This window comes from Strongylocentrotus purpuratus, unplaced genomic scaffold, assembly GCF_000002235.5.
Source record: "Strongylocentrotus purpuratus isolate Spur 01 unplaced genomic scaffold, Spur_5.0 spur5_scaffold_18, whole genome shotgun sequence".
In the NCBI taxonomy this organism is placed as follows: Eukaryota; Metazoa; Echinodermata; class Echinoidea; order Camarodonta; family Strongylocentrotidae; genus Strongylocentrotus; species Strongylocentrotus purpuratus.
Genome location: NW_022145603.1, coordinates 12124000 through 12149304, shown reverse-complemented (window position 1 = coordinate 12149304; position 25305 = coordinate 12124000). Strand labels below are relative to the sequence as shown.

The 25305-nt window shown below is 39.8% G+C and overlaps 1 protein-coding gene across 1 annotated transcript; it reads right to left on the bottom strand.

Moving 5' to 3' along the window:
• Nucleotides 1-1285: 1285 nt before the first annotated feature.
• On the bottom strand, nt 1286-23754 carry LOC105443927 (G-protein coupled receptor GRL101-like). Its single transcript, XM_030989211.1, has 6 exons — nt 23694-23754; nt 22814-22885; nt 21903-21974; nt 17853-17924; nt 4173-4244; nt 1286-3630 (listed from the first exon to the last, which is right to left on the bottom strand). The coding sequence occupies exons 4-6, from the start codon at nt 17915-17917 to the stop codon at nt 2457-2459; spliced, it is 1311 nt and encodes a 436-aa protein (XP_030845071.1). The 5' UTR covers nt 17918-17924; nt 21903-21974; nt 22814-22885; nt 23694-23754; the 3' UTR covers nt 1286-2456.
• Between the last annotated feature and the right edge of the window lie 1551 nt (nt 23755-25305).

The following is a 25305-nucleotide window of genomic DNA, read 5'->3' as shown; positions in this document are numbered from 1 at the left end:
ATTAGGTTGCGCAGGAATTGGCCGTCCAATTTGTTAGAGGTAAATCCGGCTACTTATTCTTCAGGTAAATGGGTAACCTGAAGAATAAGAAGCCAACATCTGTGACATTCCCTTTTTCAACAAACCGTATTTGAATAATCAATTACATAATCCCCATCTGGTTATTAAGTAAATCAATGAGATGTTCAACTAATCTTACAATAACTGAAATGTGGGTTGAAGGTTTTTTATCCAAAGTCACAGATGTAAAAAATAACAGTTTATAACATGGAAATTATAACATGTATACCATCACCCCATCCTGACTCCCATGAACACGCCACTGATTCTACAAGGGAAAGTTACAATGCTACAATAAAAAAATGAAATTCCTGTTCACTTATGCATAAAAGTTTGGTTTAATACACCCTGAAATTCACTCAGCAAATCATGAATGTATCATATCACCCTCAATTTTGTAAGCTCCAAAGGATTTACCTCTCACAAATTGGAAGGCTAATTCCTGCGCAACCTAATTTTCATACCCTTTACAAAAGTGAGCAGTGCTCACCCAAGCATGAATTATTTTCGGACTTTCTGGTGTCATATGAAATTTGAGTTTATGAGTTTCCATACATATAAAACTTTTCCCCCAGAATCATACATTTTGTTATTCAGTAGCCATTTCAAAAGTGTATAGTTTTTTTGGGGGGACGCACGGTATAGTGTAACAACAATTTATAAAATATAAATGATTGTTTTGACTTATTTCTATGTTTTGATCTTGTTATCTTAACAACAATTTTGAGTAACATTTATAATCATTACTGTGTGAAAGTATTTGCAACAGAACACAATATATATTATATATATATCCCTCGATATAATGTACATATCTAATAAAAACAAGTAATGGCATTAAGATACATTTTGTTCAACAGCCTAATTGGTTTACAAGGCGCTGCGTTCAACTTCAGAACAACACAATAATTTATTTGAAATATCTTCCTTTACCGATACATCAAATCACTTGTACATGTATTTCAGATAAATGTCAATTATCATTTTGTATGCAATCTTGTGAATTAAATGGAAATATTTTTTGTTTCACTCAATGGGGTATATATTTTCCCCTCTTTCCTCTAAATCGTATGCAGTGGCAGCTCGATCGATTGTTTATTCTTATATTAGGGACGACCGACCCCTTTTAGCCGTTTGACCTAAGATATATTTGATAAGGTTGATATGAAATCAAAAAAATAACATTATTTTTCAGAATTAGCCCCCCCCCCCTAGAAACCCCCTCTACGTGCCGCACCATTGACTGAGAAAATAATTTCCACCCTTAGAGAATTTAGGAAGGCACGTGAAATGGTTACAGTTTCATTTGTATCTATATCAAGAAGTAAATTATCTCCACGACCTTTATCATTCCATCAGCCACTTTCAATACTGGATGTTGCATCAGTCTAAAGAAATGACCAGAGGTTATCAAAGAAGACCGACAGCCCACGAGACCAACATTGACACAAGATTCACGAGACCCATAACCCATTAGTCCGACAGCCTACGAGACTAACATTGACACAAGATTCACGAGACCCATAGCCCATTAGACTGACAGCCTCCGAGATCAACAGTGACACAAGATTCACGAGACCCATAGCCCATTAGACTGACAGCCTTCGATACCAACACTGACACAAGATTCACGAGACCCATAGCCCATTAGACTGACAGCCTTCGATACCAACACTGACACAAGATTCACGAGAACCATAGCCCATCAGACCGACAACCTACGAGACCAACATTGACACAAGATTCACGAGAACCATAGCCAATTAGACTGATAGCCAACCAGACCAACACTGAAACAAGATTCACGAGGCCCATAGTCCATTTTACTGACAGCCAATGAGACCGAAAAATCAAGAAAATACAATGGGAAAATATTATCCAAGAGAAAATTATGCTTAAAGGTCCATGGGACCGACAGCAGCAAGAATTTAAGACACCCCCCCCCCCCTAAAAAAAAAAATATACAAAGGGAACATAAAACATGTCGGTCATTATTGCTGTCGGCCTCGTGGGGAGTCGGTCTATTGGACACTAAACAATGATTTGTTAGGAGGCCCGCGAGTATGACGTTGACGGTCCATTGGACTGCCAGCCTCGTGGACTGAGATTGCATCAACAGATCTTAAATCTTTCTGCAGACAGATGTTTTTAGGATAAAGAGCGTGTTCTGCCAACAATATATGATTTGTACTACAAACTATAATAATTGAGCACTTTTACAGATACTGATTAGAGCGCTGATAAAACGAAAACAAATATCATTTATGTATATAGTATCTAGCAGGAAAAATAGTATATATCATTATAAAAAGATTGAGCATCATGTTAATAACAATATTTGAAAAGATAAGCAAATAATAATAACAATTGTCAAGCGATGGCTAAACATCATTACCTTACACGCGAGAGATTGGACCTTTGGTCTTATTGTCGGTAACCGTTGACATGAGGCTGATTTCCACTGCGTTAGTTTGATCTCCTGGTAAGTTGACTTGGCTGCCTTTGCTCGTTCTCTTTTCCCTACCATCGATGTACATGATGAAGGTATATAGGAAGGGATTGATGGATGAGTTGATGGGGACGATGAGGATCACTGTCCAGGCGTAGAGGGAAGGATCGAGGGTGACGGCACCAGTTTGAGAAAGGATGCCCATGATGATTACTGGCATCCAACAGGCGAGATCGGTAGCAACGAGCAGTGCCATACGAAAGGCCAATTTGATCTCTTGCTTATTGGATTTGGTGTTGAGGACTTTGGCCGATGACCGACTGACCTTGATGAAGATCAGGATGTAACAGACCAAGATGAAAGCGAAGGAAACCAAATTTAATCCAATGAAGATTATAATGGAGAATAACCATGGAGGTCTAAAACTTATGTTGGTGTTCTCGTAGTTAACTTGATACCCATCAATATAATCTCCGCTGAAAACCAGCATTCCTGTGTCCTGTTGATCAACATGGAGCGGAAGACCAAGGCACACGTTGGAAAGTCCGTAGACATCGGGTCTGTAGGATGTAACAATCACCAGTCCCAGACTTAACACTATGGTAAATGACCAGACTGCCCCGACGAGAATCAAGGACCCCTTGTATTGAATCTTAAGCTTCCCGAAGGGGAACATGATGCTAATGAACCTATCAACAGTGATCAAGGTCAAGGTAAGGACCGATGCCTCACTCGAGAGAAAGCCGATGAAACCAGCAAATCGACACATGTGGGAACCCCGCCATTGAGGAGCACTGAGATAGAACTCATCACCATAGTAAACATCAGCAGAAGTGATGGTGATCATGTACAGTCCCATCATAATATCAGCCATTGCTAAGCTACCAATCATGGTGTTCTGAACCGTAGATCTTTGCTTCTTCCTATCACGTAGCCGAACAAAGAGAACGACCCCGTTACCGCCCAAAGCCAGCAACCCCATGACCCATCCTGCAATCCTCAAGGCCCAGTTTGGATAGAGCCTGTTACATGTGTCCAATTGACTCGTCTGTGCTGTCCTAGCGCAGGTGACGTTCACGTTGTTGTTTAGAAGACAACACAGGCGATTATCAGATGTAGACCTGGATGATAAGAGAAAATAGTAGTGAAATAGCTGTTCTATAAGGGGTCTGGGGGCTCAAGCCCCTCCCCAGAATGATATAAATGGATTTAAGGAAGCACTTGTAGAAACAAAAATGCATGAACCGCAACAAAATCCCCCCCCCCCCATGCATTCATAATCTAAAACCGCGCCTGGGATAGTCTTGATTACATGTTGCATACTTCTAACGAAAAGTCCTTTATTCCTTTCTGTGATTGGAAATGAAATCTAATGATTTAAGTCCTACGTCGCCTATGCTCAGCTTTTTAGAGATATAATTGATGCCTAATTCACATCGATGATGAAATACCTCGCTACAAAGACTATTCACATTTACTTGAAAGATAGCAACGATAGTTAGAAATGTGAGGCAAACTATTTCTTTTTATCTGTTTATGTAGATTTAGTGCATTTCGTTTAACCCGATGCAAATGCCATCGGGTTGTAGTCATCAGCTCTAGAAAAGAAGGACAATGACAGAAAATAACAAAAATAAGAACTGAAATGAAGAAGTTTCCTTACATTTTCTCTATTGATGTGAGACCAGTAAGTGCATTAAGATCGATAGCTCCCAATTCAGAATCATGGAAGAACCTGTTTCCAGAGAGAGTAAAACAAGAACTGTTAATGGGGCATAATTCGTATATTTCTACATTCTAAATTGTAGAGTTTCAACCGATTTCAACCAGATTCAACCAATTGCTTCTGAAAATAGTGCTTGTGAACTGTTAGTAGCAGCGTGTCTACAAACGCTTACTTATCTTGATCAATTTCACAACGGATAAACCATTCATTATCTAACAGTAAGAGACATAACTGATTGCTAACAAGCGGATAAACTGATTGTTTAACAACAGTGGCGTAGACAGGTTCGTACACCTGGGGGGATGACTCAGGGGCGGATCTAGCTTTTTGCCAAGGGGGGGGGGGTTGACCAATAATGACGATGCAGTGCATCGTCCACGAGCCGCGAAGCGGCGAGCCAATTTTTTGGGGGGTGTTTATTTGAACCCCGTAAGTGATGTTTTCCTGGCATCTATTAACAAAATGGAGACCATAAAAAGCAGTGCATGATAACGTCTTTTTAAATCAAGTAACAGTTAAATACACAGTTATATCCAGAGTTATCATGCGTTTGGTTAAGTTACCAGATGAGTTGAATATCTTCTCACAATATTTGCACTTGAAAGGGTTTCTCTCCAGCGTGCGTTCTTTTTTCTTTCTTTTTTTTTTTTTTTTTCTTCTTTCCACCCCCTTTTTTTTTGGGTTTGTTTTTTTGGGCCGCCCAAGGGGGGGGGGGGTTGAAACCACCTAAACCCCCCCCCCCGTAGATCCGCGCCTGTTTAATCTTGTGGTTATCTTGTGGTTTGGAAACCACAAAATACTTGTAAGATTTTCTTTTTTTTTACCGTCTGAATTGGCTTTCACCGTGTGAATGCGGCTAATAACAATAAACACAATTACAATAATGATGAGGATTATTATTATCATCATCATAATTATTATTATTTTTTATTTTCCAAATTTTTATTGATTTTCCAAATTTTTTGTAACATTACAAAAACAACAATCATACAAGAATAAAATAATTGTATAACATTAAAAGAACAATAATCAAATACGAATCACTGTAAACAAACAAACAGACCTGATGTAAAAACTAAAAAATCAGTCTCGGGTGGTTTGAACTGTATTATCAAAATATAATTATGGATAATTAAAATAAATTCTCAATAGGGGACCATTTTCTATAGTGCATGTTTTCTTTGTGCTTTTGTTTAGCAATTACCAATTCTATATGTCTGATTTTGCAAATGAACGTTTCAAAACCTATGAAACTTACTACTAAATTCCTGCATATCTGAATATAAATGTATCTCTTCAATAAGATAATTAAGTGATTTAATAATATTTTATGTGGTCCCTTCCAATCCTTTATGAATCCAAACATCATTCTTTTCCTAGATAGATCCTCATATCTGACAGATAGCTTTAGACTAATTTTATCAACAAAAGCTCGTCTTAAATCTTCAGCAACCTTACACTCATAAAAAAAAATGTAAAGGAGTTTCAACAGAGGTCTCGCACAATGTGCAAAGTTCTGTCTGAACTTGCTTCATTTTAAATAGTCTCTCATTGGTGTATAGAATATTATGCAAAATTTTAAACTGGAAGACTCTCATCTTAACTTCTATTGTGCATTTAAATGGGAGTAGATACATTTGTGGCCATTCCTCCTCTTCTATCCCATATTTAGTGGAAAATAGGTTTCACAGACAGGTCTACATGTCAATTTACTAACATAATCAACATAAATATTTCTAGTTTTTAGTTTTTGAATTTCTACTGTCAAAAGGTCAGACTGATCATGTTCATTATCTATTTTCTCCAAGAACATTTGTATCAATAATTGATTAAATGAACTTCCCCATTTCTTCCTGACTAGCGATACTATTGCCAAATATATCATGTAGTATTTACCTGGTACTCCTCTTGCTTTCCAAAGATTAAATTGCACAATGTTTCCATAATTATTATTATTATTAATATTATAATTGTTATCATTATTATTATTACTATTATTATAATCATTATGACTTATTAAGGAAGCAAATATCATTCCCCAAAACCTGGGGGGGGGGATGATTGTACATGCCATCCCCCCCTTGTGAGGTGGGGGGATGCATCCCCCTCATCCCCCCCGTTGTCTACGCCCCTGTTTAACAATAAGTGTTTAATTTACCTGCGTTTTAAGTTTTTGAATACTAACACCTAAACATGTATGTGTTAAACTAACAAGAGCATCTATTTGGATTTTTGGGACAAAAACATGTTAGTAAACAAAAGCTAATTTGTCTCTGTGTACTACTAATACTATTACTTCTACTAAGAATAATTTTGTTTGCCCAGGGGAGAATCATCAGGAACAATAGTGTCCACCCTGAAGGCCCTGTAATCATTATAACCCTAGCGATTGCTATAGGTACCCATTTATAGGCCTACCAGGATGGAGAGTGGCAAACGTGGATTAATGTCTCGCCAATGGACGTTATGCGGTGGTCACAATCCGCCGTACTTGCAAGTGCGTGCTGTCTATGTGCAAAAAAAGGAAAAATTTGGGTATCCGTACGTGTAAGTACGGCCTCCGTACGATAACGTGGCAACCGCACGGAGACCGTATGTTGTAAGCACGTTGTAAGCACGTACAACGCACTTACCACATGCGCAACGTACGATGCACGCAACCGCTCACGGCCAGGCGTGGCGTTCGGGTATGGAAGGCCATCCCCGCCATAAACTTAACTAGTAACGTAACCAATAAGGAAACACTAACGTACACTTAGTATCCAATGATTTTACAGAGTAGCGCTTGCGTTACTAAACAGTTACGTTAGTCAAATGATGAAGAGCTTACGTATACTCATTCTAGGGATTATTTTACCTACGTAAGCTCTTTAGTTTTCATTAACGCAACTGTCTAAGTAATTCAGTAGCGTAAGTAAAACACACTACCGTTAGTTTAATGTTGACCAATCATACCCATCGTTGCATGCCATAGAAACACACACCGATCTTTTTTTCTATAGCTAGAGCTAGAGCTAGCTAGAGATCGGTGATACCATGGTGATTCAGTCGTGATCGTAGACATAGGCTTAAGAACCGGGGAGGGGGGCTTGCGGGGGCACAGCCCCCCAATGAAAAATCTTGGGGGGGGGGGGGCTCAGATATCATTGAACCTAGTCGCCCAATATTTTTGGCGGGGCTTATAGATATCATTGAGCCCCCAATTTTGTGGTGGGCTTAGATATCATTGAGTCCTTAGGGGCGCAGATACCATTGAGCCCCCACTATTTTAAGTGGGGCTCACATATCATTGAGCCGCATCCAATACTTATTGCGGGGCTCGGATATCATTAACCCCCACCTCCCCTATCATTATATTCTAGGCATGAAACTCATGTATACCTATAATCTACAGACTTACCATTCAAATATAAACATTTTATAAATATTTATTGGGGAGGGGGGGGGGGGGGGCTCAGACATCGGATCTCGCATAACATTGACCCCCCATCAATATATATATCTCGGATATAATTGAGACCCCCAAATATTTTCTTGGCGGGACTCTGATATCATTGAGCACCCCCTCCCCATATTTTGGTGGGGCTAAGATATCCTTGAGCCCCCCCCCCCCCCATATTTTGGAGGGACTCAGATATCATCAGCCCCCCCCCCCCCAATTATTGTTGGTGGGGCTCGGATAATATCACGGAGCCCCCGATATTTTTGTGGGGCTCGGATAACATCACGGAGCCCCCTGATATTTTTGAGGGGCTCGGATATCATCGAGCCCCCCCCCCCCCCCCCCCTCCCAATATTTTGTTCGGGCTCGGATAGGCTATCATTGATCCCGCCCTCCCCAAATATATTTGCACACTTATGTTCTGGGCTAGAAGCTTTATGCGTTTCTATAATTTACAGATCGACTTAGTATTCAAATTATTATTAAAACTGACAGTTTATAAATATTGGGAGATTGATTGAGGGGGGCTTATAGCCTTGCATTGCATTGGAGTAAGATCATCACAGGCACATCTTCATCTCCCCGGACTTCATCAAGTAATTTTTTTAAAAATAATTCATTGCCCTTTTTTAATCAGATCTGATGTAGGCGGAATGATATCGTATGATTTGTTCTTTATAGTGGTCAGAAAAAAATATCATTCCATTAACCGCGATTCATTCATTGGATGTGGGTTATGACTGTCTAACGTTACTATTGCCAACAAAACTTTGTTTCCAGGAACACAAGAAGAGAAAACTTCTTTGGCACATTTGTCTGAGGCTGCATGTGAAAGCTCCTCAAAGGAAGAAAAGTCTGAAATTTGTTCGCTGCGATGACATAGACGAGGAACAAACAATTTATTTCCAGGTGCAAATTAAAGACGAAGGAGGATCTCAGAATTTTATTTTTTGGGCGGTGCCACATTTCAGTTTTTTAAATATGTCCGATTATAGGCATGTGTGATAATAAAAGTTTTGTTTTTCTCGTTCCTAGCGTATTATTTTTTCCAAAGGTGTTAAATGTGTGTTATTTTAACACCTATTACTTTGTTTAACTTAATATAAAAAATCTGAATATCTTACAATTCAACGATTTCTTCAAGTAGGCCTACTTTTATTAATTTCTTCAACTGAAAAGGAGTCGAGAAAGGTACAACGAATCGTCTTCTTTCGCTAGTAATACATCAAAGCTTCCGCGCTTCGCGCAGGAGGAGAGGAATGAATTCAGACAAGGATTAAGAGTCGAGAAAGGTACAACGAATCGTCTTCTTTTGCTAATAATTTAATGAAACTTCAAAGTTTTCGCGCTTCGTGCTGGAGGTGGAGGAAACTGACATCAGATAAGGATTAAGATTCGAGAACGGTACATCGAATCGTCTTCTTTCTCTAATAAATTAATGAAACGTCAAAGCTTCCGCGATTCGCGCGGCGGGGGGGGGGGCTGATTACAGATAAGGATCAAGAGTCGAGAAAGGTCCAACGAATCGTCTTCTTTGTCTAATAATACGTCAAAGCTTCCGCGCTTCGCGCAGGAGGGGGGGGGGGAGAGAGAGACTGAATTCAGACAAGGATTAAGAGTCGAGAAAAGTACAAAGAATCGTCTTCTTTCAGAGCTTCGGCGCTTCGCGCGGGGAAACTACCCCCCTCCCTGCTTTGCACGCTCTTTAAATGATTCGCACGCAAAGGGTGCTCATTATCGCCCCCCTAAAATAAAATCCTAGCTACGCGCATGGAACCACGCCCTTTGCCTACCCACTCTACATTATCAAATCATTATATCGAAATATTTCGGCTCGCGCTTTGTGCTCGCATGGTTTAACTGCATATGGAATTCCGAACGTGATTTAAACCTCCGACGCCATATTTCTTTAATATATTTAACCCATGTTAAAAACAATTATTTCAGGGGATTTATTTTAAATATCAAGGGTTTAGAATGCAGCGATTTCAGGTCATAGAGAGAGAGAAGAAAAAAATCCTATTGGGTATATAATTTATACCGAAAAGGCAAAAAATACTGTGTTTCAAATTAATCACCGTACCCCCCCCCCCCCCCCCCCAATCCTGAAAATCTCCCTAGTGGGTCTAAAAATGGGGATAGAGCAAGGAGAGAAGAAAAAGGAAGACTGTCTAAAATGGTGACAACGGGGGAGGGGCAGGTGGGGGGGGGGGGGGGGATGATCTTCAAACAGCGGGTCAAAAACAAAATGATGGAGCCCCCCCCCCCCCCCCCACCCCCCCCCCCCCCCCCCCCCCCCCCCAATCCTGAAAATCTTCCTAAGCCTATGGCAGATATGCATAATATTTATTGATATCCACCACGTGTTCGTCTACAATATTTGGTTTTTAACTTACTAGTCTCGAGTATGTTCCAGGCATACTCGTGATACAGGCCCCGCAGTTGGGGGGCGTGTATGACCAGTATACTATAAGAGTCTCCTACAGGCCGCGCAACGGCGTTGCGTGTTCCACAACACGGACATGGGGGCCTGTATCACGACTATACTGTATACTCGTGAACAAGGCCCCATCTTATGCATTTTCATGACGGACAGCACGGTAGTATGGCAAGCCGTTTTATCATTTAAACATATTTCTTGATATCAAGAATTACCATTGCTTTACAACGGAAAATATTTCTTGATATCAAGAATTCAATTCTCCCTCCGATGGTAGGGAAAATTCTAGCATTTTACTCTCTGAAAATCAATTTTTAGGTACAATTTTGAATACCAATATACATGTAGCAAAACAGCGGCGCGGCGCGGGACGGAGCTAAAAGTGTATTGGGGTGTTTCTTAGATAGCCTGACTTGGCCCGTCAATTCACTTCGTTTAGTACGTCTTGTCCCTAGCGGGGGGGGGGGGCCTCTCCCTCCCCGTTAACAAGAGAGAGAGAGAGAGAGAGAGAAGGAAAAGAAGGGAAAGGGAAAGAGGAGAGAAAAGGGAAAGAAAGAAGAGGAAGAAGAAAAGAAGGAGATCGGGGGAGGGCCTCCCAGACTGTTGCCCCCCCCCCCCCCCCAACAACAAAAAAAAAGAGAAGAAGGGGGTAAGGGAAAAAGAAGAGCTAAAGGGAACAAAACAGAGGAAGAAAAGAAAAAGGTGAAACGTAGGGGAGATCAGTTGTGATTAATCCCGCCAAAAAATGTAGATCGGGGGGAGGGCCGAAACGCCCTTGCCCACCTCCCAGGAAACTTAACAGAGACAGAGAAAAGGAAGGAAAGGGAAATTGAAATGGAAAGAGAAGAGAAGAGAAAGGGAAACAAGGACAAAAAGAGGAAAAAGAAAGGTAGGGGAGATTAGTTGCGATTTTTCCAGCCAACATGGTGTGGATCGGGGGACGAAATGCCCTTCCTCCCCCACCCTCACTCAGCAAAGAGCGAGAGAGAGAGAGAGAGAGAGAGAAGGAAGGGAAGGGAGAGGGAAAGGGAAAGAGGAGAGAAAGGCCGGGAAAGAAAATATAGAGGAAGAAAATGGAAAAGAGGGAAAAGAATACATTTTAATTGAATATAAATACGTATATACATATTCTTTTGTTTAAACTTTAAGCTGTCCTCCAATTTCCTGTGCCCCTACCCTTGTACCCTTGTACCCTGATTCCCCCCCTCCCTCCAATTTGACAACGCTTTGTAAATTTCAGGAAATAGAGTGGATGTATTTAGGGGCGTTTCAATGTTTAATATAGGAGTAGGGGGAGGAGTTCAAAAAAGAGTTAAAAGGGGCTTGAAAGGGGTGTTAATTGAAAATTAGGGGAAGGGGGGGGGGCAACTTGAGGTTCAAACAAATTTAAGGGGGCAACTCAAATTGAAATTTGAGTTTAATTTAAAATTATGATATTAATAAAATTATTAAAAGGGAGGGCACAACTGAAAATGGACACTGAACAAATTTTTAAAAATAAAAATAATAATAAAATGGAACGCAAAGAGAGGGCACCAAGTTAAAGATATAGACGGGTAGAAGTTAAAATGCCGTTTAAGGGTTTTGGGTACAAAATATCCATTCAATATTGTTTAAATTTTGCCTTCAGAGGTTTATATGGCAATACTCTTAAACTAAATTTGCAAAAAAGCAGAAATATCTGCCCAAATGTTCAATGTTGAAGTACATTCACGATATTTTTCCAGACCGGATCCTGAGCTGTGTGATGTGATAATTTTCCAAATATATATATCAATTAGTAGGCGGTTTCCCCGCAAAATTTGTATCGTCACGTATTTAGTCAAAAACATATTCTTTCACAGTCATGATTGGTAAAGAGCTTCAATTTCATTATTTGAGAGGGGTGTTTCTCAAACTGGTCTATACATTTTAATTGGAAAAAAAATATGTATATATACATGTTCATATTCTATTTTAATAATTTTAAGCTGTCCTCAAAATTGATGCATTTACCCCTTCCCATTACAATATTTAGTGCGCCGTTGCTAGGAAATATATTTCACCCCCTCCTCTCCCACTTGTTATTTATTTTTAATTTCGACATCATCCCTTAGAATGCAAAGGGGTGTGCCCCCAACCTTATTCCCTGATAACCCCACCCCCTCCCCCTCCAAGTTGACACCCGTATGTACGTTTTGTAAAAAAGAAAGGAATGTTAATATTATAAATTGTACAGAGAGAGAGAGAGAGAGAGAGGGAGAGAGAGAGAGAGAGAAGGACGGGAGCTAATTTCTCCGTGTCTTTATCCGTGTCCTTGCGCTTGTCTCTGACCTCGTCTTGAGTCTTGACTATCGTCATCGTGTTCAATGTTCTACTTAACAGCCTATGCAAATATGCATCTACTAAATGTATTAATTTATGGAATCTTCGACCGCTCTTGAGTGTTGGAGCATTAACACATGTGACATGTACACACAGTCACAGAGGCGGCGGAGCGACTTCCAAAGTGGGGGGGGGCACCAACAAAAAAAGGCACTTTCGGGAGAAAAAAGGGCACCTTCAAAGAGAATTGCAGAAGCAAAAGATAGACATAGTTTTTAGATATTGGTATATACCCATATATGATTACATTATCAGGGATGATTTCAATATTTGTTTCTCATTATACATCATATAAGATATAGCTTAAGCATCATACTTTGCAGTTGGGTGTGATGGTCTGAAAATTCATTTGCGAGCGAGGAAAAATTTTAAGATTTGTGAGGTCGCAGTGCGAAAAATTACATCTTATAAAGAGGAAAAACCCAAAATATCCTGATGGGTTTATAAGCACATTCTCATAACGGAAGACTGAAAAGACCTTTGATTAGTAACACTACATGCGAGCGAGCGTAGCGAGCGTGCTTTTGGTGAAATTTCTCTTAGTCACTTGAGGCACGTTTAATGATGAGAGGAAAAGGGAACACTTATCGAAAGGGATAAGACACTTATTAGAAAAGAAAAGGAGCACGTGTCAAAGTGCAAAGGCTAATTAACAGAGGTGAACATGGGGCACTTCTTACACCTAAAAAAAGAGGCACTAACCAGGGATGAAAAGGGCACTTATGACAATGGGAAATGGGCATTTGTCGACGGAAAAAAGGCACTCATCAGATTTTAAAGGGGCATTTATAACAAGTGAGTAAGTGGCTCCCATTAAAAAGAAAAAGAGGCGCATCTTAAAATAAACGGGGCACTTGTCAGAGATGAAAAGGGGGTAATTATGAGAAGAGGAAGGGGCACTTATAAGAAGGAAAATGAGCATTTATTGGGGAGGAAAGGGGGACGTGTCAAATAAAAGGGGAATTTATTAGAGATGAAAAGAGCATTTATCAGGAGAGGAAGGGGCACTTGTCAAAGTAAAACGATTTTCTCTCAGAATTATATAGGGTCATTTACAAGAGATGAAAAAGGGCATTTATGAGAAGTGGAAGGGGATATTTTTAATGGGGGCACTTATCATAAGGAAAAGGGGCACTTATTAGAAAGGAAAGGGGGCGCATGGGAAAATATAAGGTGCGCTTATCCGAGTTAAAAAGGGTTAGTTATTAAACTGGGAAGGGGCACTTCTTACAAGGCAAAAGGGGCACTTGTCAAAGAAAAAGGGGCACTTCTCAGATTTGAATAGGGTAATTATCAGAGGTGAAGAGGCGCTTATCAAAAGTAAAAAAGGGGCACTTACTAGAGATTAAAAAGGGCACTTGTGAGAATGAAAAATGGAAACTTATTGCAAAGGAACATGGGAACTTGTCGAAGGAAAATTGGTACGTGTCAAAATAAAAGGGGTACTTATCAGAGTCGGAAAGGGGAAGGTGCACTTTTTAAAGTAATGGTGGCACTTATCAAATTAAAAGGGGTACTTTTCTATGTAAAAAGGGGCACTTCTTACAACGGTAAGGGACACTTTTCCTGTAGGAAGGGGCAATTTTGGGGTACTTCAAAAATTGGGGGGGGGGGGGGATGTGCCTCCCGCCCCCCCCCCCCCCCCCCCCCCCCCCCGCGAGCGCCACCTCTGCACAGTCATGTACTCCTCGACTGTGTTTTTTATTATGTATATGAAAGCTCAACATTTCGAGCAGTGCATGTGTTCTTTTCTCCTTTTTTCTTTTTTTTTCCTATTCCTTTTTAAAAAAATTCTCGAATATTCTAAATGTCATTAGATGTTAATTTTATGTAAGCATTCTTTCTTGTTTTTATTGAGTTTTGAAATAAAAATCATTCGAATTGAGTTGAAATTGAATTAAATTTGGTGGCAGATGACGCTATACCAATTTGATTGTGTATCAACAGATAATTGATCATTTATTAACAATATTCATACTTCACAAATAGAGGAAATTAGTTTTCAACCAACTTTTAACAATACTATGGCGCCCCGACCTCTATGGCGGAATCGTTCCCATTCTCAGCAAGGGAATTTAATTTACCCCCTTCTCTCTCTTTTCGTAAGATGCCAATTGATGTCAACAATTTCCGAGCTGTCAAAGAAATTAGGTCTTAACTTTATTTGCAAAGGGCGGGGCACCTACAATTAATTTTACTGTTTGTTTCTTCAAAATATATGACTCTGATGGCGGTAAGTTAAAAAAGACACAAGCGTTATTGGACCATTTTCAAGTTTCAAGAGAAAAGTGAAGTGGTCAACTTTCATTGACGACTATTTTATTTACAATATTTATATCGCCACTGTTACAATGTCTAATAGGCCTACTTATTAGTACTCTAACTCATATGATTTTATTTATTTATGTTCTTATATTTATCTCAATACATGAAACTAGTAAACTTAAAGGGCAATGGTTCATTAATCAATATACACGGACTTTGTAAGAACTATGGAAGTTTCCCATTTGAGTTTAATTCAATTTCTTCTAATATGGCATCATGAGATGGGTGGTTCAGATCCCGAAGCATGAGGTTGTGCTAGTCCGTAATATTCTTTATTTCTCATTTATAAACTTCAGAACCAAAAATAAACCATCAAATTACAAAAGGGTATCTTGTGTTATGGACAGATCACAGTCATTATATTCATAAACAAATGCAGGCACGGATCCAGGATTTCTCAGGGGGGGGGGGGATTTAAAATCATGCGAGCCAAATATCGGTACGTTATGGTTTCCAGCAGTGGTGTAAATTTTTTTTTTTTTTTTTTTTTTTTTTTTTGGGGGGGGGGGGGAGGGGGGGGGGTCAGAGATAAAATCTCATCTATAACCACCACTTTTACCTGCAGGCCCCGCTGAACGTTTTTTTTTTTTTTTGGTGGGGGATAAAGTATTTACGTTCAGATACAGCGAAGGGGCGTGGGGTCTAGGGCAAACCCCGGTGGGGAATAAGGGGTGGAACCCCCGGAAGCTTAGGGGTATGGGCATTTAATTACGGTCAAATGAGCATATTTCGATACCTTATTCATGACACTGACATGTCACTAATTGGCGTGAGGTCCAGGGGACGCAGCCCCCAGAAGCTCAGGAGTTTAAGGAATTAAATTACCGTCTGATGAGCATCCAGAGGCCCGCCTTAGAGCCCTGGGTGGGAACCAGGGGTTTTTAATTACGGTCAGCTGACCATATTTGTGACACATGCAGGTCACTCTTTTTTCTTTCTTTCTGTCTTTCTTTCTATTTCTCTTAATATACTTTTTAAACAAAGAGGGGGAGGGAGGTCAAGTCCCCTGAGCCCCACCGTTCTGCGGACCCTGGCATATTGGCCTCTTAATAAGCATATTTCTTGCCTGACTGTAAATTTTTGAATTTGTCATTTTCCAACAAATGCATTCACAAATTTAGTGAACTAAAAAGCGAGGAAAAATCCCGAAAAAATTATGTCATTTAAGCAAAATTTGTAAATCACTGGTATTGATTTAGAAATAAACCACGTTGGAAATTGTGTTGGGGTCAAATGCTCCAAGCCCCCCCCCCCCCCCTTGCAGTACGCCAGGGTTGATCAGGTGCGTATTTGGCGCTTGGTCTCAATGACGAAAGAAGAAGCGATACAAATCGCAACTTATTTTCCCTTCTTTTCCCCCTTTTCTTGTCTTCTTCCTTTTTATTTTCTTTCACTATCTTTCCTCCTTCCCCTTCCCTTCCTATCCATTCTTTCTCTCTCTCTCTCTCTCTTTCTTTCTTTATTTTGCTGAGGTGGGGGGGGGGAGCGGGAGGCAAGGGCATTTTGCCCCCCCCCCCCCCCGATCCACGACTGGTCGGCGATATCCCCCTTCTTTTTTTCTTCTTCTTCCTCTTTTTTTCCTTCCCTTTATCTCCTTTTCCTTTTTTTCTTCTTTCTCTTTCCTTCCTGCTCTCTGTTTTTGCTGCGGGGGGGGGGAGGCAACAGCATGGGCAAGGTCCTTTCGTCCCCCGATCTCCTTCTTTCCCCCTTTTCTTTTCTTCTTCCTCTTCTTTCTTTCCCTTTTCTCTCTTCTTTCCCTTTCCCTTCTTTTCCTTCTCCCCCTCTCTCCTTTTTTTAAAAATTTTTTAAAAATTTGTTTTAATATATATATTTTTTTTGGGGGGGGGGAAGGCCCCCTGGACCCACCTTTCCCCTGGATCCGCGCCTCGCTTACGCTTGGTTCGTGCGCATTCCATGTGCTCATCTGCAGAGATCTGCGGCCTAAATAAAACAAAAATATTAAAAATAGACCTACTCGCAATCAATTCCTATTAGTTCCCTTTCAGTCCACGCCCTAAATTGCAAAACAGCCTGAGCCCCTCCTCCCACCCCCTCCTTGCTTGCGACAAGACGTATTAAAAATATATATATAATTGACAGGCCAAGTCGGGCTAAGATGCCCCATACAATTCTAGCTCCGTCCCGCGCCACATCTGTTTCCCCTTTTTGGTGTTCAAACTGTAAACTTTTCAGAGAGTAAAATGCCAGAATTTTCCCATTTGAGAAGTGATAAAGTATGATTAAAGATACAGACCAGTCTTATAAGGACTAAATAGCACGAACTATACTGTAACACTAACACATACTCGCCCCGATCGTAGTCCCTTTGCATAACTAAATTCGCGACACGGCCGAAAAGGCTACCCGGCGGCCCGCTATAACAAGTGCTCTGATTCGCCAGAGTTAAATATACGTACACATGTTTAACATGCGGTACTGTATTTCCCGTTTTGTGTACGTAAACGATAATCCTGCACCGTAATTGGCCGATCAACTACCGCAAGCACTACAACTAACTACCGCAAGCTACTACTCAGTAACGCAAGCACTACAACTAACTACCGTAAGCTACTAACCAGTAACGCAAGCTCGCTTGCGATATATGGCGGCGATGGCCTTCCATATTCGGGCCACGTACTTACACTGTGCGTTGCCGGTATTCCCTCCCTGCCTTTGCCACTCCCTCCCTACGTTTTCAGAAAACGTGGCGGCCGTTTCCTCCCCCAAAACCGTACGGTGGGTTGTGACCAACGCTTTAGTCGTGGGCTGAGATTCGCACCTTCAATCACTGGATTTAGAGTCAAGTGAATGAGCAACTAAACCACGGCACATCCAAGTGTTATGTGGTTGTAGATCCTATTAATAGTTGCCATCGGTATCAATATTGCTCCTATTGATGGGTCGTAATTTATTACTATCCCAATGATGTCAATAAGTTGCCCGTTGCATACACCTGGGTACAGATCAGGGGGCAAATATTGCTTTAAAAATCCCTTGTCCACGGATGTAAATATCAAGAAAATTAAATGCTATTGACATAACTTACAGAAATTGGAGAGACGCCAGAGATTCGAACGTAAATCCTTCGATACCCTGGATATTGTTGTACATCAAATCCCTGTAAGAAATGAAGGGGAAAAAAACGAACACCTTAGGGAGTGAATATCTTATAGGTCGGGTGACATCCAAATATAAGTTGATTGCTGTTGATGTGCAGGGCTGCATGCAACTCTTACTTTGTTATTCAAACATCTTAATATCTTTCATAGATTTTAAAATAATTCTTAAAGTAATTTTCTCAGACCCGCTATGCTCCACCAAAAAAATGCTCCATATCTCATTTATCTTGTAACATCATCTGTCAATCATTAGTGAGCTAACAAGAAACAGTGGTCTGTAACTTCCCCCAGCTCAGCACATGCTCACAAAAGAATTGCATTCTTTCATACAATCCCTTCACATTTCCTATCTTTTCCTGGTGATGCTACGGCACGTCTGACCAGGGCGTAGCTAGACCTTTTTCAGTCGGGGGGGGGGGGGGGGTGTAGAGGCCAACGATTACCGACAAAACTAGCGACCAATTACCGACAAAATTAAATGTCCAATATCTACAAATTTAACCCTATAAACCCGGGGCCGAAGGCTAAATTGTTTTTCCTATGGACTATCTATAGTACTTGCATATGCGCAAATGGTAATTTTCCTCGACGACAAAAATATACGAATTATTTCGTCAACTTAGTCAGCATCATACTTCATAGCTGATATATTTTAATGCAGGCGCGGAGCTAGGATCTTATTTTAGGGAGGGCGGTAGTGAGCAAGCAAATCACTTAAAGAGCGCTCATTAGGGGATGTGGGTGATAGGCCTCTAAATTATTACTATTAGGAAAAGAAGACGATTTATTGTACCTTTCTCGACTGTTAATCCTTGTCTAAATGAAGTTTCCCTCCCCCCCCCCCCCCCCCCCCCCCCCCCCCCCCCCCCCCCCCCCCCTCCCGCGCGAAGCGCGGAAATTTTGACGTTTCATTAAATTATTAGAGAAAGAAGACGATTCGTTGTACCGTTCTCGACTCGTCTAAATGAAGTTTTCTCCCTTCGCGCGAAGCGCGAAATTTTTGGCGTTTCGTCACAATATAGAGAAAGGAAGACGATTCGTCGTACCGTTTTCGACTCTTATTACTCCCTATTCATCTGAATTCAGTTTCCCCCTCTCGCGCGAAGCGCGGAAGCTTTGACGTTTCATTAAATTATTAGAGAAAGAAGACGATTTGTTGTACCGTTTTCGACTCTTAATAAGCCCTAATTGTCTGAATTCAGTTTCCCCCTCTCGCGCGAAGCGCGGAAGCTTTGACGTTTCATTAAATTATTAGAGAAAGAAGACGATTCGTTGTACCGTTTTCGACTCTTAATAAGCCCTATTTGGTGAACTGTTTTCGACTCTTAATCCTTGTGTGAATGAAGCTTCCCCCTCCGCGCAAAGCGCGGACATTTTGACGTTTCATTAAATTATTAGAGAAAGTAGACGATTCGTTGAACCGTGCTCGACTCTTAATCCTTGTCTGAATAAAGCTTCCCCCTCCCGCGCGAAGCGCGGAAGTTTTGACGTTTCATTAAATTATTAGAAAAAGGAGACGATTCGTTGTACCGTTTTCGACTCTTAATAAGCTCTTATTGTCTGAATTCAGTTTCCCCCTTTAGCGCGAAGCGCGGAAGCTTTGACGTTTCCTTAAAATATTAGAGAAAGAAGACGATTCGTTGTACCGTTCTCGACTCGTCTAAATGAAGTTTTCCCCTTCCAATATAGATAAAGGAAGACGATTCGTCGTACCGTTGTTGACTCTTAAACCTTGTTTGAATTTAGTTTCCCCGAAAATGTTAAACCTCTGATTTCTTGAGCTGATATTATAGGAAAGTGAATCTTCGAGAAAATACAAGTATTGTAGTTGTAGTCACTCTCGAAGTCGTCACATCGGATAAAAAGTCACAGTTCGTAGGGAAAAAAACTTGTCGGCCGACCGACAATATACCGACTTCAAACTTCTGCATTGATATAGTACACGAGGATCGAGCAAGAATACCGACACAGCTGACCCGACATAGCAACATTTGTACCCGTGTTTTTCTTGCTCCTTCGACGAGACGACTCCACCCAACAACCCCCTTCTCTCTTTTACTCCCACTCCTCCTCTCTCAGGCTCTTACCTCTCCTCTCTCTCCTCTCTTTCACCCCCGTTTCTTTTGTTTTCCTTTTACTTTTTTTTCTTCTCCCTTTTCTTTCTTTTCCTTCTTTCCTCTCCTCCCTCTTTTTGTTTTTTCTCTTTCTTTCTTCTCTTTTCTTTCCTTTCTTTTCCTTTCTTTCCTTTCTTTTCCTTTCTTTCTTTTCTTTTCCTTTTCTTTTTCTTTTCTTTCCCTTTCCCTCTCTTTTTTCCCCTCCCCCTTTTCTCTCTTTTCCCGACGGCAGCGCAATTTTACCGACAATATCCTGACAGGTGGGGGGTGTCGCACCCCCCCCCCCACACCCCCCCCCCCCCCCTCTGGCGACGCCCCTGCGTCTGACATAGCAACTCCTATGTTGGTATTGTATGCAACCCAGGTCGAAAAAACAGTTGAAACCAGTAGGCAACTGGTCTGGTACCAGTTGAAAGCAGTACATTCAACTGGTATTTAATATGGAAATTGAAACACCGCTAACTGGGACCAGTTGATTTACCAGTTGAAAACCAGTTGCAAACCAGTAGATTTAGCAGTAGAAAACTAGTAGATCGTTTGAAAATCAGTTGACTACCAGTTGATTATCCAGCAAAGATCAGTAATCAACTGATAATCTATAATCGATATTGGAATCAATGGTTACCGGTCCATTCTCGCATCACTTTCAAAATCCTACTTTTTTCATTCAAAATAACATATAACCTTGCCCCTAAATATCTTCTTGACCTAGTCTGCCTTCGATCCTCCTCTTCTGCCAGATCCCTCCGTTCATCTTCCTCCATGCAACTAATTCAGGACCCACGAACAAAAACACGTTATGGTGACCGTGCCTTTTCATCGATCGCACCCGCCCTCTGGAACAAACTCCCACCCCATTTTGATCCTGGGGGCTCACAGTAACGAATACATTGCTTAGCCAATGAATCATGACTGTACACAGCGGGTGCTAGGGTACGTCGACGCCCCAACAAAAGCAAAAAAACAAAGAAAATGCAATAAATTTTCAATAATTCATTGCATTTTGCCCCGACCCCAAACATTAAAAAAAATCGTCTATGTGGGCATGCCTTGAACCGTAATGCATGGCCCTACAGAGGAATTTTTCCTGTTGGGGACTGGGGGAAATGCAATGAATTATTGAAAATTTATTGCATTTTCTTTGTTTTTTTGTTTTTGTGGGGGCGTCGACGTACCCTAGCGCCCGCTGCGTACAGTCATGATTCATTGGCTAAGCAATAGCCTCGTTACTGTGAGTCCACAGGATTAAAACCGTGTCGATGTGCTATATTAGTGCCCTTTTATGAGGCATTAATCCCCATTACTGTCAGTTATTACTTAAGGACGTAGGTCCCCTAGTTGATTAGCATAGTAGCACACACATACTTTAGCAGTCACGCAAAACAAACACTCCCCAAGTGTCATTCAATACAATCTGAGAATGTATACTATTATCTAGATCTATTAGGAATAAATCATTGTCAAAATCATTCAATAAATTGGGGTAAAAGTAATTATTCCACCATTATGACCAACAGTGTATATTGTTTTACCATCATGTTTTTTTTTCTTTCCGTATTCCTTTTTATTTGAAAAGAATAGAAAGAAAAAAAAGTTGTAATATATACAGAGGAGACCTGCAGTACTACGTTATTTTTGCCGTTCCTGGTATCGTTATCTTTACTTTTACACCTAATTATCTATGTTACACTATAATTTTGTTATCCAATGTTATAAAAAAAATTGAGAAAGATCCTTTTTGTTTGATTTTAATCAATTGAATTGAATTAGTTATATATTAAAATCTTAGATGTGTTTTGTAACATAGAGAGGGGCAGTAGGCTTAGACTTGCCCCCCCCCCCCCCCATTTTTGTTGCACTTACAGATACTGAAGAGACCGAAGTCCAGAGAATACCCCACGCTCTAAATGCTGAATTGAATTCGATGACAAATTTCTGGGAAAAAAAGAAAAAGAATATGCGTTGTTAAGTCGCAATGCGGGTTAAAGTCGGAAAATGTGAAACATTCGTAACTCGTTTCATGCGGTATCAGAAAAACTTGAATCTTTTTAGCATATAAAACTTCGTAGAATTTTGACGTATTGACCATAGAATATTGAGAATTTTTTTCCATTGTATTAAAACAAATATGTACGAGATCATTTCGTATTCTATCCGTTGAATTAAAGTGTAAATATCTGCAAAGATTGCTAGAAAGCTGATATGCGCCCCCTACGCCAGGACTGTTCTACCCCAAAGGCTCAGCACTGAACACAGATACAGCTTGTGTGTGGACTGTAGCATATACATACAGTCATCATACGTTTTACACGTGTGTGGTAAAGGTTACCTTTGTTCGAATTTACGTCCAAAGATGGTATCTAAATGATTTTCTACATCTCATTTGTTAAATATTTCACTTGAGATTGGAGAAAAAAAATCCACAGCAGATTAGCATTAATGCTACTATCGTATTATTCATCATCAAACATCAAAGAAATTTTAATTTTTTGGTTGTTGTTTTTGAAGGGCTTATCAAAAATCTCACAGGTGCTTTGAATTAAGTTATAGGAAATGGCAAGGAATGTATTCGTCTCAGTGTAGTTAAAAAAATCTTATAATTCCGCTATAGGGATCAATAACATCGAGTTACCTTATTGGAATATCGAAATGTACGTATTAATGGATCTTTGTGAATATCATAACCTTTTTCTCTTAATCAGTTTTAACATGCACGTATAAAAGAAGGCATAGGATGTAAAATTGTTTAAAATGTTTTAATGTTTGTAATTTACAATATTAGAAGGTTCTCCAGATGCGAAAATGACCCCACTTGAATCCAGCTGATGTTGTTTGATTGAAGAAACCTGATAATAATGATAACACAAAAATATTAATTTATTAAGACGTCATCAATTATCTAGGATTAATAATACGTGATGATACGTAAACATATTGTTTGGTTCATCGAGAAGTCTAAGACCTTAGTCACACCATGGACCTACTACCATGGTCACACCACCAAACATACTCCACCCCGAAGCGAAAACGACACCCCAAGGCTCTTAACCGACCAATTCGTTTGCAATGGGCGGTAATGTAATAGTATTGTTCGGTCTGTAGTCAGTCTGGTATAGGTCTTGCCGGCGTGACTAAGGTATAATATTTGATTTAGAATTACTTGGTCGTAAAAATGGTTGCAGGAGCAATTGTAGTCACAGTAGAATAAACTGAATTTAGTCAAGTTGAATTGATTATAACATCACATAACATCACATCACTTCAACTTCGAACAAAGTCATGAATATTGAATTATTAACATATTTAAAATAGATGGGAGCAATTTAGAAACGCATTACTTGACAAAATTTGATTGTTTTAAAAATATAGCTCCAAAGCATAATCTAATATGCGGTTCTTGTTTAGTTTCTGTGATTTAATCATATCAAATAAACCTGCAAAATGCATTTCATAGATGGAATCATCATTGCATACATTATTCGTTGCTGTGTCGGGTAGGCCTCTGGCAAGCTTTTTTCAGTTGTGAAGAGATTTTTTGTTTTTAAAAAGTATGCATTTAATTGATAAACAGGCCTCTTACATAGGGGTCAAAGGAACCATGTAATAAATTGCATTCGGTAAACACGTAGAGTAGCCAAAAGAAATTTTACTCACAAATATGTTAAATTCTGCAGGCCATCAAAAACTCCAACCTCAATGTTTTGAATCTTGTTGTTTGAAAGACGCCTGATCGGGATAATGATATCAAATAAAACACAATCGCAAAGACTTTCAAAATGCAATCACTTTGTACAATGAGACACCTGTTCAAACATAACAATGACGTATTACATAATGTGACACATGATTTCTAAAGGCAATGCTTATGAAATTGGGAAGGTCCTTAGTTGATTTCCTGAACGTCTTGGCGACCGTATTATTAGTTACTGGCACCGAATTTTATCATTATAGACGGAGATAAGCATATTACATTGTCTAAACCATGAATAATCTATAGGTCTGTACAGCCTGTTATGAAAATGACCAAGAAATCAGTTACAATAATTACCATTTGCTATGCTATCTGTTAATACTTTAATTTGTAAATTTCGATAAAATGTAAAATGAGAGCAAAACAAATTTCCATTGGGCAATAAATATGAAATTGAAATTGAAATTAAAATCCCCCTTAACATATCAAATCCTTTTCTGGAGCATTTATTCTTGTATTTTTTCCAAGGTTACGTAAAACCAATAAAGTGGCTTTTGTTTAAACCATGCAATGCCATGCATCGTTTATAACCTCCAAGGCTTCTTACAACATGATTATTTTCATCAAAAGATGGCAAATGTAGATTTTACAGCGAGCTACTTGATCGATACGGGCAAAATAACAATCGCATCGATCGTCGAATCGAATCTGAAATCCTAATGCTAAACTGAAACCTCAGTCTTAACCCTTAAACGTAACCCGTACCCTAACCCACGTCGTTGCTCATATTTGTAGCTCTACTAGCAAAATGTTACTGATAAATATTGATGTTTAAAAGTAATACAAAGTTTTGGGGAATTTTGAAAATTGGGTGGATAGTGAATCTTTACAATTTTGATATATTTGGATGCCCCTGTTGATGTATTATAATCACTAAAAAATTTAGCCCCTAAAACCCTTCTGTTTTCGAGAAAATTGAATATAAAAATGTACCGGTGCTCCCGGTAAATTTTGATAAATTTTAAATAGCGCCTATGGCCGTACAATGGTAGCTGCGACCATGAAAATCTCAGAATATGTAGTTGTGATATATAATTTCCAAACGGGAATAGCTAATCAGTCGATTTTAGTCTAGAAACATTGTTTCAAAGCTAAATTAATATCTTGACCTTGAGAGGGAGCTATACAACATAAAGAGTTTATTATTTATAATTTCATAACTTCAGACTCGATTTCAACCGCGACAACGATCAATGAATAATGTAGGAACGCATATGCTTCCAATATTTTAATTTGAACCGAATTCATGACCCCATACCAAAACTTTGTAATACCTTTAATTAAAAAAAAATCTTTTAAAGGGCATGAATAAGTATGAGGTGGTCGACAATTCGTTGTATAAAGGCCTGCCTAACCTATGCATGACCTTTCCATGCCATCCTACAAGAAAATAACATCGCCGCCGGGGCGGTGGCTCCGTGACTTTAAGGGGGCAAATCAACCTTTTGCAATAACTTCATTTGTATAAAAGGACAAAAAGAAGAAGATGAAAAAATCTAAATATCAAAATGTACG